This window comes from Engraulis encrasicolus, chromosome 19, assembly GCF_034702125.1.
Source record: "Engraulis encrasicolus isolate BLACKSEA-1 chromosome 19, IST_EnEncr_1.0, whole genome shotgun sequence".
NCBI lineage: Eukaryota > Metazoa > Chordata > Actinopteri > Clupeiformes > Engraulidae > Engraulis > Engraulis encrasicolus.
This window is the reverse complement of record NC_085875.1, coordinates 41359510-41374769: the sequence shown is the minus strand read 5'-3', so window position 1 is coordinate 41374769 and position 15260 is coordinate 41359510. Positions and strand designations below refer to the sequence as shown.

The window sequence follows — 15260 nt, the reverse complement described above, 5'->3', positions numbered from 1 at the left end:
GTGTGTGTGTGTGTGTGTGTGTGTGTGTGTGTGGTGTTCTTTCTCAAACCAAACAGGGGTATGCTTGATGGTTGTTGGGGTGTTGTTGCCAAGTTAGCAACGTAGTTGGTGCCATTTCCCGTTGGCAACCTACTAAGTTGCTAACTGGTTAGCAACGATGGTTTCGAGAAACGGGGTCTAGAGTCGTGTGCTGTGACAAGCCAGGATAACAAAGGGTTCAGGATAGGAGCGTAATTTACTGCATATTTCATGGCACAAGACGCACAGATACAGATGAGATGCACATGAGACGCAAAATACTGCTGAGCTTTAATGCCATACACCCACCTATCAATAGCAATAGATTTGCATTGGCTAATGAGGCTTTCAACAGCCTATAAAATAGCATGACTAATAAGGTATCACTGCACTAAACCATGGGGGTTAAGACAAATGCTGAAGGTAAAACTCTTTAAAATGCTTGCAAATGTTTAAGTGCTTCTGTGCTCATACATATTTTTTAATGAGATGCTAGTAAAGAAATAAGAGGCACTGTGTTGTGTCTGTGTTGTGTGTACCTGTGACTGGGTATTTAAACGTGAAAATGAAAACAGAGACTTTGAAAAATGAAGCCAGAACCAGTTGCTAAACATGATGATAAAAGCTCATTTCTACTCTTGTAAATTGTTAGCATCTGCTCTTCCCCTAATGTCCTCTACTCCAACCACCCATTCATCGATCCATCATCTTGTAGCAGCATGGTGGGAAACTCTATTTATTTCCTCACAACGGCACAACTCTTGGCTTTGACTAGACTGATTGATTATATTATGAATTTGGATATGTGTGTCTAATGCCTCTTTTCCACTGCCAGTTTTCTGGTAGGCCTACAGCTCGACACAGCGTGACTTGGCCGCCAATTTTTGCTTTTCGATTGGGTACGACACAGCTCAATCGAAGAGCAAAAAGTGGCGGCTGAGTCGCGCTGTGTTGAGCTGTAGACCGACCAGAAAATTTGGCAGTGGAAAAGAGGCATAACATGACTGCCTGGTACACCATACATGCCAGGCTGATTCAGCCATGTTTGCCGCTCCCAGTTGTTTGCAACTGACTCCTCAATTACCAACCACACGAATTTGATGTCCGTATTTTTCTAATCAGGAGAAGAAGAGGGGAAAGAAAGATGACATCTGACACAGTGAAGAGATTTAATCTGATCAGCTAATAATGAATAACTTGCAAATCATTACACAGAAGGAAATGGAAATGAATGCATGTAATTTGTGACGCTTTTTGACATTTACTGGTATACCGCTACTAAAAATGCAACAAACCATTTTATAGTGTCCCAGCGCAAGAAAATTACAACTGCATTTATTATCATGACTCAATGCTGCTGAAGTCATCTCATGTTGAGTCAGCATCGGTGTAGGAAGTAACTTCAGAGCACTGACACCCAAAGGAATAGGTGAAAATGTGAAATGGCTGCATTTTACTGAGGCCATCAAAGACAGTGACTCACATACAGTAGTACTTGAATGCAAGGCAAATGGATGGCCTATAATACCCAACAACGTGATAACTTCCTGCCAACGTAATAAAAAAAAAGCGCAGTTCAAATGTAGTAGCCTGGCCAACGTAATAATTTCCTGCAAACGTAATGGCTGTTGACTTATTACATTGGCAGGAAATGATTACCTTGGCAGGAGGGTTGAGAAGTCTTACATTTTGTTACATTTTGTCCCATCACATGAGAATGACATTGGGAAAGTAGAAATCCTGAAAGGTCTTGCCCCCATTGTTTTATTACTTTGGGAGGGTTATTACGTTGGAAGGAAGTTATTACATTGGTGGGTATTACAATGGTCTGCAGTGGACTCACCTAAACACTGAATTCCATCCAGGGCAACTTGCGTGGCATTCTCGGCACAGTACAAGATGACCCCAGCACAGTCCTGTAAGAACAACACAAGGTCAATGGATAACAACAATGACTTTCATTGGTATCTTAGGCATCTCAGAGCCAAAGATGGTGAACATGGGGCACGTGGTGTATGTTAAAGAGTAACATAACAGATTAGGAGAGTACACCACCTTTCTCTGAAATGAAATCAGCTGGCTTTATGGTGCATTCGTTTATGCTTTGATTGGCTCACTTTAAACCAATGGTCAACCGGAAAACTGATGTTATTTACTGTGTACTGGAAAACAACCTCTTTGGTTCTCCCAAACGGATGGAGAAGTGAATACAACAATTAGACCACAGTTATTCATACCCTATTTTTTCTGCTTGTTGGTAGCCTAGTTTGACACCCCCATTGTTAGCATGAGCCAGTTTTAATTGGGTTACATCTGTTAGCCTGAGGCCTACAGTCTAGCTGATGACCCTCACTTCCACCAAATTATGCTAAACTAGGCAAACAGTTGGCATGTAAGACAAAAATCAAGCATACACAAAGGGCTTTGTATCTGCTGTATCCTCCTTGAGATATGTATATACCTTTGCGCTGAAATGTCCTCTGTCACATGCACGGGCCACGTTGTAGACGTACTGCCGACACGAGCTGAGCCGCGTGTACATGTCAGCCATCTTGCCTTGCATCAGCTGACAACCAAAGCAGAAATCATCAATGTTAAGCCTGCACATCGTGCCCTTCTAAATTTCACAAATGTTAACATCAATTTCCCCTCAGATATTTAACAGATTAGGTTTTTTTGTGCGCCATATACTACAACATTACAGAAAGTACATGATTACAAACAAGGGCCAGACCCCAGTATGTTTGACATTTTAGAAAGTACAGGGTAATTTTGAACACTCACCTGAAATTCACCGATTCTCTGTCCGAAGGCCTCTCGTATATGCATATATGGAATAGCATGGTCCAACACTGCCTGCATGATACTGAGCAAAGAAAAGCCTCCATTAGAAAAGTTGAACACTACAATTTAAGATTAATCTACCCCATGATCATCTTTCAATCAGTTAGTGACTTTTATGTTTTATTTAAGGCTATGTAGCAGGAATATAAGGAAGTTGTCGACTAAACTTTCACAAAAATGTCTGCTAATGAACATGTTTTCATTGTACTTACCCAACAGGACCAGCTGCCAGTACAAGCCTTTCCAAATCCAGGCCACTCATCAGCACATATACACCTTTGTTCAAAGGGCCCAAGATGTTCGCCTCTAAAAACACACAAAACAAGCCTCATCAATTTAAAGGAATTAATTTATTTCAGTGTTAATTTGTTTGAGAGTGCAACTATGCATGCTCATTTACTGTACGGCATTTATTTCTGATCTGTGATGCCAGCCAAATAGTAGGGAAAATACATTTTGGATGTGGTATGATAATTTACTATCGAGTGGCTGACTATATAATTTACTTTTAAATGGTTGGAGAAAGCCCACATTTGCAATGTTAATTTCCACACTTGATGGTTATCTATTTATCTATTTTTTGTTATGGAGGGCAGATCATAATAATAATTCTCATAACTATTTGGGCCATTACATCATCACATTACGTCATCATTGCTGTAGTACATGCTGTGGCCACAAACACAATGTGTTGCTGATTTATCTCTGAAGAGTTCTGCTCAGCAAATTTCACACCTTTCACCCCCCGCCCTCTCGTCCGCCACAAATGCACACTCACACGCATGCACACACACACACACACACACACACACACTTACCAGGAACTTTGCAGTCCTCAAAAATGAGCTCACACGTGTTAGAGCCACGCATGCCCAGCTTGTCCAGCTTCTGTGCTGTGCTGAACCCTGGCATGCCCTACGACAAACAAACACACACACAAACACACAGAGTATTAGATATGCAGAGGTATTAGCTAGGGAGAAGTGACACAAGCCACCCTGCACACAAACTGTTCAGCCTCCTGCCCTCTGGAAAGAGGTACAGGCGCCTCCGTTCCCGTACCACCAGGCTTGCAAGCAGCACGATGCATCAAGCAATCAAGATACTGAACACTCAACCCACTCTCCCTTCACTGTCAGCCTCTAGCCAGCCAGGCCACTGACAACGCTCCCCCCCCTCATCCCCACCACCATATCTGCGACTGAACATTCCACCTGCACTACTACATCTGTGACTGAACTTTCAACCTGCACTAACTCAAAACATGCACACACACACACACACACACACACACACACACACACACACACACACACACACACACACACACACACACACGCACACACACGCACACAAAACACATACAAACACACACACACACATACTGCTGCTGGTGTATTTAATAAAACCTTTTTTAATTATTTATTTTCTTCAAATGCTACTATTACTATGTCAGAACGCTATAAAGGACTTTTAGAAAAAGCACAACAAAATACCTCCTCTTAATGTATGTTCTCTACAAGTCTTCTGTTGTCCAGTCTTGCACTTTAAATGTCTGTATGAGCAATGTCTACGTCCATACTGTCTATGTCCATGTATGAGTACTGTCTATGTCTATACTGTCTATGTCCTTACCTAGATTAGTCTATGTCTGCATGGGAGAGCAAGAAACGCAATTTCAAATTCTTTGTATGACCAGTGCATGTAAAGAAATTGACAATAAACTTGACTTGACTTGACTTGACTTGACTTGACTTGATGATGTGTGGTGGGGTGAGGGCAGCAGAGTCAGCAGCTGTGAGGCTTCCCTCGTGCTGTCTTAACGTACAACATCTGGCTTGCCCACCTACATGAAGACATTAACCAACCTCCCCACCCCACAAATCATATTCCACTGAATTACAACTTCCAATGCCGTCGCCATGGGACATTTAGGCCATCTTGGTTGACACACAAATTCATACACCACAGATGGCTGTCTGGGCAGCCAAGAGGGCTTTACCACGCACACATGCACGCACACAACTGCAGTGCTATCTTTACAAGGAGAGACCTTCACTTACTCCCTTTGTAATCAAACTAAAGAATGCTAAACTGCCCAGACCAAAACAATCCATGACCAACTGTCCGTAAAGTTTGCCGTTTGCTTGCTATGACCTTCAGAGCTTAGCAGAAAAATAGCTTAACAAAATCGACACCCTTTCCCCCTAAAATGATCTGTAACTTGGAAAGGATATCACTTGAATTAAAATGAGATGTCAGTCCTTTCTCTTGGATGTTTAAGAAACACCCAGTAATATTTTTAGTATTTTTTGAGACACAAGTGCATGGAGATTTGTTCAACTGGCATGGAATGGCCCTGAGACTTTCTAACTTTCCTGTATTAGCGAGGACATTTTGATAGGCGTAGAATTACAAGTACACACTGTACACACACTGTACATACACACACACGCACACACACACCTTCTCAATAATGAAAGCAGTGATGCCGCGGGCTGCTGCCGAGGGTTCCGTCTTGGCGTAGACGATGAGAACATCAGCGTCTGGTCCGTTTGTGATCCAGAACTTGCCGCCGTTCAGAATGTAGTAGTCACCTATGGGGGTGGGGGAAAACAAGCAATTTCATGGGCGGGCCCAGAGTTGCCGACTGAATCAATAAAATGAAAATAGTCCACTTTAACCAGGATTTTTTGTGACATTGTGAGTCAACAGTCCCTTCTTCAGACATGACATAACATGCACTTATCACATAGAGACAGAAATGTCCAGGAGTGGGCTGAATTGAGGAGAATTTGAACAGAGAGCCAACAAGAGAGTGAAGAGGTGGTTGTTCGACAAGGGCCTATGCACCCAAGAGGAGCAAAGGGCTTAAGTCAAGTAAGTCACTTATCAGATGCTTCTTTATCCAAAAGAAAGTACAGTTACTGTGTTTAGGTACAGGGTATTGGTTACAGTCTCTAGAGCAATGTGGGGTTAGGTGCCTCACTGAAGCCATGGTATAGAGTGTGTAGAGAGACCACTCACTCACAATTTGCCTACCGTATGGGATTTCAACCTGCAACGTTCCAATCCCATGACTATTTTCCTAACCAAGTAGGCCATGGCTAGCCAATTATACGAATGGTTAAAACGTCATGCATGAGTAAAAACATCAGATACTGCGTTTGTCATTTCATTTCAAACCATTTGTGTCTGCTTGCAGGTTTTGACGCAACCAAAAACCAAGACCACAATGAAAGCAGCCATGTGTGTCTGTGCGTGGGGAACCTCTTAAAGCTTTTCTCAGAGTGTGATTACGTTAACCCATTCATGTAAAGCCTCCATTACAAAATGGTAATGACCATGTCTCAATCTCTTATTTAAGGCTCAGCTATGTTGTTATGATTAGAGGTGCACCGAAAATTCGGCCGCAGAAAATATTCGTCCGAAAATGCAAAAAAAAGACACTTTCAGTTTTCATCCGAAAGCCAATTGAGTGGCCGAATCGGAGGCCGAATAGAAAATGAATTGAAAATGGGCATTAATTAAATCAATTTCAGTTATACTCTAACATTTAAAGACTTCTAATACACATTTATTTTCTTTCAAAAACATGTCTAAACATTTATTGTAAGCCATGGATTTAAGCAAAATTTAAAAATAGTGAAAAACCTAACTTTTGATATGTTTTAACTGAATTGTAATATTCAGTTTCGGTTTCGGTATTCGGCCAAGTGATTACTTATTATTCGGTTTCTGCCACAAATTTTCATTTCGGTGCACCTCTTGTTATGATGTAGTCAAGCTTTTCCAGGAAACAGCGAGTGGGATCGCGGGCTCCAAAGCAGTTTAAAGCAGCAAAACGTGCGTTAGAGAGAGCAGTAGAGAGATGTAGTTATGTACCTTTTTTCTCTGCTTTCAGTTTCATGGACACCACGTCGGAGCCAGCATTGGGCTCGCTCATGGCCAAGGCTCCGAAATGCTCTCCTGACAGCAACTGGAGGAGAAGAGAGTGCACACACACACACACACACACACACACACACACACACACACACACACACACACACACACACACACACACACACACACACACACACACAAAAAGAAAACCTTGAGCCCACAACTTCAGAACTTCGATCGATCACTGACTGAATGAGGAACCAGAAATGACTATACACATTGCACCTGCAGTCCGTAAAGAGAAATCCTGCCTGTACAGTACATGCAAGACCTTCATGAAGACCTTGTACTAGATATGTACTTAACTCCCAAACACCACTTTGAATATAAATGGGTTAAAAAGGTATGAACAGTTAAAAAAAAAAGCCCACAGGCGCACATTTGTTTTTAGTACGCACTGTGTGAATACATATGTGCATGCTCACACACACATACACGTGTGCATGCATGCGTGCGCACACACACACACACACACACACACCGAAAGATCTCAAAGGTCTTTTTAGCCTTTGCTCTCTTTTCTGATTACCTACAATTGCATCTGATGTGACAAATGAGGTCATACACTTTGGCACAAAACACTGCTGGGCATTACACAGCCAGCATGCTACGGAGGAAAGTAGCCTAAATAACAGGTTCAACTACTGAAATTATGCTCATACACACACACAGATGAACAACCAATGCGCCCACACACACACTCACATGCACACACTCTGTCTACACAGTCTTCCCTTCTGCTACACTGTCAGATACAACACCGGAAAACGGCTGAGAACAGGAGTTTATATGACTGCGTGTCTTGCTGTGGTACCCCGTCACGCTAGCTTAACTTGTATTACTACGGCCTTATTAAGTACCCATATCTACTCACACTGTTTGCAAATATGCGTATGCAAATCACTTGTATTCCGTGTCAAGTAAGTTGTGCAGAAAATATGATCTGGGGAAGTAGCAGAGAAATTCTTCTCTAAGTGCATATTTCCAGAGCCCATAGCAGAAAAGGCAGCCAGCACCTGCTGTAGATTGATTAAGCTGAGAAAAATGTAACATTGCGGTGCCCAACACTAGTTACAATTTAAGGTTTGAAAATTTCATCTCATGCAGAATAGCCAACTCAACTCAAGCCTGTTGATATATACCACTGTACATTCGGTGTTTGCATCAAGGCCAGACCATGTCTCTAAATACAGTTTGCGGGAAACGTAGACGGAACGAGATAAAAAAAAAGCCTTCAGTTTATGAGGAATGACAGCTGTCTGCTCCCTGAATGGAATTATGGGAGCTTTCACATAATAACATCATGACCCAAGCCAGGATGCTTAGCAGCGCATGCAGTCACTATAGCAACCTGCCTCGGCTGCAACGGAACTGGGCGGAGGCGGAGCAGATCAGGAGCGGAGGCCCCTGCGCTAAAGGAAGAGACTGAAAAAGACGCGCGTCCGGCTCCTCGGAATGGTGATCAAGTTCTAATCAAATCCACTTCTGGCTTCATTACTTTTCCTTTCAGGCATAACACTGTGCTAAAATGACTGGCTGGACTCACTGTCGTCTTTTTTTTTTTTTAGAACAAAAACAGAATTACTCTGTTTTTTTACCACATGCTAACAAAAAACAGCACAGCACTGTTGCTCCTGATATATAATCTGTATAGCGAGAATAATCCTCCTTTTTGATAGGACAGCTAAATTATCTTTTACACACTAACCCTTGTAGATAACATTTTTCAGATGCCATTCATTGAATTTCTTCACCAAAGAGGTATTGTACAAAAATGTAATAAACTCTACAAACAGATGACAGACTCTGTACCTCATACTGTATCTAATATTTCAATATCGGAGTGCTTCACACTAAAAACGCGTGGTGTGTGCATGCGTGCACGCCTGCATGCATACATGTGTTTGTCGTCTTCTTTAGTGCATCATCAAATCCCTTAACCTGACTCTTGCCAGATTCACAAATGTACTTCAGCCTGCATCTGGAATGTAAGCCGATGATGAGAGGTGGCTGCTCCTTTTTCATGTGATGTCAGACACCTTTGAAGCTTTAACACTGAACATTTCAATGCATTTGCTTTGCAACAGGTATAAGTTGCATTTGGTAACATTGAACTACACATTTGATGCCACTGAATTCTGCCTGAAACCAGTAGTCCAATATACCTGTTTTGCGTCATAACTTAATTTGTCCGCCGTCACTGTGAAAAAGGCAAATCAGAATTGCCACGGGCACATTTTCAGAAGATATCCCAGTCTCACCTTGGGCATGTACTTCTCCGTCTGTGCAGGGTTGGCATGGCGCACCATCTGATTAATACAGAGGTTGGAATGGGCACCGTAGCTGAGGGCGATGGCTGCTGACACCCGGGACATTTCCTCCATCACGATCACATGATCCAGGTAGCCCAATCCGGTGCCCCCAACCTCCACTGTGAACGGGACACCATCATTCAGTCAAATGCATTTTATTGAAGGGTGGAGAATGACATAGGAGAGATAATGTTTTAGCTCTGGAGATGCCACACTCCACCGGGTACAAGCAATCAAGAAAAGTAAATAAATGAGTAAATAGGACGCCAATCTAGTCTCCCAGGCAATCATGCTAATTCTCATCTCTGGCTGTGATTTTCGTCACTCTATGATGGCAGTGCCCAGATTGTGGCAGGCTGCAGAATCCTGCATTAAAAGACTGTTTTCTGTTGGTGGGTGGTTGACGTGATGCCTTGTTTTTTCGTAACATTGGTTAAAAACCTACAAAAATGTTATTTTTCCTTCAAAAAACAAATGTCAATGAATCACATTCTCTTCGAATTACAACAAAACCACACCATATCAGGTTTTACTTTTCATGCTTCCACTATACTGTTGATTTTGTACTTTCATATGCCATATCACCATGCATGCAAGAAAAGTTATAACAATATAATGTTGTATAATGTTGCAATATTGTAATGTGTGACACTACTGTTATCGATGGGGCTTCACTGAATTGTTTATTTCCACCTATTGCCAGGGGTTTTAGAACAAGACAAACACAGTGATAAATGTGTGGCATGTTCCTTGACCTTGTCCCCCCCTTAAACCGCCTAATTATAGCCTAAATTTCCCTTGATCTACAGTGAGACTGTGATCACCTGCAACCCAAGTGGCCAAATTAATTATTTATGAATTATTTAAGACACAAAGAATTGAAAGTCCAAACTACAGATTGAGGAGCACACAGGGAAGATGGGCATAGTGACAAAGATCAATTTTCCAAGTTACTCCCCCTACTGGTAGATGCATTGAAACTTTTTTTGGTTCTCAAATGCAATCCTGTGCAATCCAGCCAACTAAACATAGAATCAAATTACACTTCTAAATGTTCAATTTTTATTTTCTTGGTTTCTGCCATTTGAATTGAAACCATTGAAACCATGCCTGCCTTCCCCTGGACGCCTCAATTGTTACAGAATTATCACTAGTGTTCATGCAGTGAGGGGAATTATTACCAGGAGCGGTTATTCCGAGAAGTCCCATGTCTCCCATATCCTTCCAAAATTGCTAGAGAACAATATGCACAAGATTATTTCAATTACTGTGTGTATGCCCATGTTTACTATTACAAGTCAATGCTTAATTATTTAATGTTGTTATTAACTACAATGGGTGTATATGAAAGATAATTCTCCAGTCTTGATTGAAAACATTGGCTTAGAGAAGCTGGGTTAAATGTCCTCTATCTGGCAAGAGGTAGTGTCTACTTATTATATTGCATAACGGTATACTGTATATCGTATGCCTACCTTGATGATATAATTAGCAGGCAGGTCATTTCACGTGAAATCAGACACTTTGGGACCCGACCGACTCCGATTTCAATCATACTTGGTGTTCCTGTTTAGTACCAAGGTAGCACATCAGAACTGCATTTGGTTGAAACTTATATTTTACAATGGCCAGTTCCCTGCCTTCTCTGAATGTTGAAAATGGTCTAGTTTCCACTGTATCCATTGACAATGGGCAGAAGCTGTGTAGTTTTTGAGTAGCTGGAATAGGGACCAACGAGGGTGCAGGGGCCCACCGGGAAAATGCCCGTTACGCCAGATGGCCAGTCCAGTCCTGTCCCTGACACTACTCTATTACTACTTTATTACAACTAATTTAAACCTTTATGTCCCATTATCTCTGAAATGAATAAAGAACCAAACACCAAGAAACCGGCCATTTTAAAATATACGTTTTTTTTATATTCAATTTTTAATTTTTCAATGTATCATAATTCATATTCTGAAGGTTGTTGTATTCCATGCTGTTTGTGTAATTTGTAGAGCCAGAAAAGAGCTGTCAAACAACACCTCAGACATCTTTTTGTGACTTACACTGACTGATATAATTAAGGCTGAATGCATAGTGTCCTACCCTCATGTAAACCTTTGCTAGTCTGTTTCTCCCTTAATATTGGTGTCATGGGCAGTCATGGGTGAGCGGTTAGGGCGTCAGACATGCATCCCAGAGGTTGCCGGTTCGACTCCCGACCCGCCAGGTTGGTGGGGGGAGTAATGTAATGTAACCAGTGCTCTCCCCCATCCTCCTCCATGACTGAGGTACCCTGAGCATGGTACCGTCCCACCGCATTGCTCCCCATGTGGCGCCACTGAAGGCTGCCCCCTTGCACGGGTGAGGCATAAATGCAATTTCATTGTGTGCAGTGTTCACTTGTGTGCTGTGGAGTGCTGTGTCACAATGACAATGGGAGTTGGAGTTTCCCAATGGGCTTTCTTTCACTGGGCTTTCAGATTCACACAAATGCAGTTCTGGGGTGCTACCTTGCTACTAAACAGGCACACCAAGTATGATTGAAATCTGAGTCAGTCGGGTCCCAAAGTGTCTGATTTCACGTGAAATGACCCAGGCTACACATAATGATTAATAATGAACAGAGCACTGTAAAGGCTTCTATGCACAGGTGGCGAAACATACCCGAATGCCTTTGAACTCATTGGCTTTGTCAATTTCATCTGCATAGGGGGCCAGTTTCTCTGCACAGAACTTCTGGACTGTCTCTCGCAACTACACAGCAATGATATAAACAAGAAAACGTTGAAATCATTAATAACCAGTCAGAAAAATACATTTACCATTATTGCATTATAAGCTGGACATGAAATTAAGCAATCAGCGACGTCACGAACAATCTCATCCAATCAAAAAGTTTGCATGCACCCCACCCCGGTGTTGTAGTTCTAATGTGGTCCTCGGATAACCCCTGCGATGCCAAAGCGCCACTAGCCAAGTACTGATAACAGCCCCTTGCGATACGAAGTCAGGCACTGCATCTTTGTAAACAGCATAAAACACGTGCATGCTGTTGAGGAACTCCGCTGTATTTCACTGAACTAATGAAAACTCAGTCTGACGATTCATTGACACAGTGCACAAGGTCAAATTGTTTACATATGTAAAAACGGACAGCTATATGGACATGCAAATGACTGAAATTAACTGCTGATTAATATCTTCGTTCAACACAATCATAAGAAAAGGGTAAACACCAGCTATGACTTGGTGACAGAAAGTTGCTCGTTGTCTGCCACACTGTTATGTCACATTGGTTTGGTGAGCTAACCGGTTAGCAAGCTAACGAGCTTTCATGTTTTTACAACGTCTCCATCCAGCCGTGCAAAAAAACAAATAATTACAGCGTCGGTGAGTGTCAATGAAACGGAATGTTTCTTTTGATGAGACTAAATCACTCCTTACTCAGCCGACTAATACCTGTATTTGGTCATCAGTAAGTCCATTCACAATATCATCCACTGGAATGGCACCGACACATCCACGTCGAGGTACCCTTGACAGTTTAAAACCTAAACACAGAGCTCTTCTTGCAGCGAACATTTTGAAATGATTGAGTGGTATGAGTGCCTTAATATAAAATAAGTCTTAACACTGCTTTTAACAGCTTAGATAATTGCACAAGGTCTAGTTTCAATCAGCTGCGTTTATGCAGCGACCGTACACTTGTGTAATTTTCAATATGGCCGCTTCCGATTGTTTTCAAAATAAAAGGCACGGATAGTTCATTTAGGTTCAGTGGTTTCCTTTCCCCTCAACAGAAATGCTCTTTTTGCTCCCCCCTTAATAAATAGGAACATGCATCTAAAATGAACAGTGATTTGAATAAGGCCCACTATATTTACAAAGTTCAGGTTAGGGTTAGGTTTGGTTTTTAAGTCAGGGATACATTTGTGATAGAGTTGCACAGTCAACACCAGCAGACAATGAAGACAAAGCAATGCACAGTGTGTAGGCCTATAATAGGCTACATTTACCACCAAGGCATGCAAAATACAAAAAGAGACGCAGGCCGCAGACGCAGGCCCAGACACACTGAACGAACCCAGTAAGAACATTTTATTTAGGCCTATTGATTCATTTGTTTGTTTGTTTGTTTATTTGTTTATGTTTTGTTAGTTCATTGTTTTTTCGCGGTAACAACACAGTCTATCTACCTCATACATAGGCGTGCACAGATAGGGACAATGGTGCTAAAGCACCTGCCCCTTTGCCCAATTGGACTTGGACACACTTTGAAAGTTCTTTATTGGAAGTTTTTTGTCACAATGTGAGGTCCATGTTGACATGATAATCTACAAATAGTTCACGATGGAATGCATGTGACAGTAATGTCCCTATACAATACATACGTAGCCTCTAGGCAGCCTGAAGTTCCCCCCCAACCGCCCCCTTCAGTAGGCCTACCTGCCCTCCAAAATGTCTGTGCACACCACTGTCATACAGTACCTGGTGTAACAACTATGTAATTAACGTATTATAGTCGCTCTGTGCAGATGTGGAAGGAGCAAATTGCATTTCTTATTGTGGTTGCATTTCTTAAAGAAATATTGCTTTGTGTGATGGTGTATGGCAGGACATTCCCATTGGCATTCCCGTTAACCATCCCTGTAGCATGACTATAGCCTATAGAGTTCTTCAGTAACGCGGAAGCATGTAGTAGATTGTAGTCTTTCATGTTAGCATTTAAGGACTTCCTGGTTCGTATCGGCTTCCGGCCTCCATTGGGAATGAATAGGGGTAAATTTCAAATAAGCTCCGAGTGCAAGCACGCGCTTAGCGAACCCCCGCAAACTGTCGAGGGTGTTAAAAATAGGCTGTAGGTATGACATGGTTGATCATTTTGTGTCAAACTTCGACATAAATACGATGTTGCGTCCATATGCTAAACCCGGAAGCTTTTGGCGACTACAGAAGCGGCGCCTGTATCTAACGGCATGTACGTGCGGAGGCTTGTACCCATGGCAACCAAAGGAAAGTATGTAGTTCGGAAGTTTTAATGATCAGAAAGGGGTTAGCAATATTGAATTATAATCGTCATGATTTAACATGTGAATACACCAACATGATGATACGATCCGTTCCACTAATGAGAAAGGGATGCGGGGACACGCTAATGTTCGTTGTTGCCGTGCAACTTATATTTTTGCCAAACCTGAATCTCTATGGCGTTTTGCAATGTAAAAAATCGCCATCGAACCGGAAGTCCAAACGCCGCATACAAGTTGACGTCAACGCTGAAGAGCTCTATAGCCTTTTTGACACAAGCAAAGTTGGAACAGAGAGAAGAACTTCACTTTCTGTCTCCATTATTATGGAAGGCGTGCAAATTTAGGTATGCCTATTTAAACAAAAAAGGCGAAACCACTGCTTCAAGCACAAGACTGATACGGATACCGTATCCATTCCTTCATCCTCTAAGTAACCCTGTGCCTTATATTACTTCGACATACAGTTAACATTCAAGGTATTTGTACACATGCTTAGTACGTATATCTGAGAAAATAAATCTCCAAACCTATTTTGAAACATAGACAGATGCCCTCAAATTTTTTTCATTTCACATCTTTAATAAAACGTAGCTTACTTTGCAGATTCACAATGAGGTCAGAGCACACAGAAAGGACACAAATTTGAGGAAATGATTTGAGAATCTCTTGTAGGCCCAAAATTGGGCTTGCTTGCTATCATAACTTATTTTTCAATCTATAGTTATGATTTTATTTCTATGTATTGTGTCATGCCCCCCCTCCCTGACAAATTGTTTTTAATCTTACAGTATCAACTTATTACGTTACACAATTATGTGTCTCATGCCCTATTTGACTTTATGAACTCAGAATTACTCTCTTACATATGTGTTTTTTTAAAAAAAAAATCTTTAGGCTACATGTTTTGATTTCAAATAAAAACGAAGGACTGTATACATACCCCAATTCTCAATTCAGAATTTGCCATTGTATTACCATTGGTTTTTTTTAGACACTAGACACCTTTACTTAGAATTTGCCTGTAGCAAGATGGCGGTTTTGTAGACCCATCTAGGCAGAGATTCTTTAAGTCTCTCTACTCTCTCTGATCCAGGTGATCTATGTAAGCGAGACTCTACTTCAT

At 41.7% G+C, this 15260-nt stretch overlaps 1 protein-coding gene across 1 annotated transcript in view; it reads right to left on the bottom strand.

Moving 5' to 3' along the window:
* ivd (isovaleryl-CoA dehydrogenase) overlaps positions 1 to 12830 on the bottom strand; it is a 14307-nt gene extending 1477 nt beyond the window's left edge. The window contains exons 1-11 of the mRNA XM_063184440.1: positions 12567 to 12830; positions 11772 to 11861; positions 10301 to 10352; positions 9069 to 9238; positions 6748 to 6841; positions 5329 to 5459; positions 3681 to 3777; positions 3075 to 3168; positions 2803 to 2884; positions 2480 to 2584; positions 1862 to 1934 (exon numbers count right to left, since the gene is read on the bottom strand). Coding sequence (XP_063040510.1) covers positions 1862 to 1934; positions 2480 to 2584; positions 2803 to 2884; positions 3075 to 3168; positions 3681 to 3777; positions 5329 to 5459; positions 6748 to 6841; positions 9069 to 9238; positions 10301 to 10352; positions 11772 to 11861; positions 12567 to 12689 — 1111 coding nt within the window. The 5' untranslated portion in view covers positions 12690 to 12830. The remainder of the gene's footprint in view (positions 1 to 1861; positions 1935 to 2479; positions 2585 to 2802; positions 2885 to 3074; positions 3169 to 3680; positions 3778 to 5328; positions 5460 to 6747; positions 6842 to 9068; positions 9239 to 10300; positions 10353 to 11771; positions 11862 to 12566) is intronic.
* Between the last annotated feature and the right edge of the window lie 2430 nt (positions 12831 to 15260).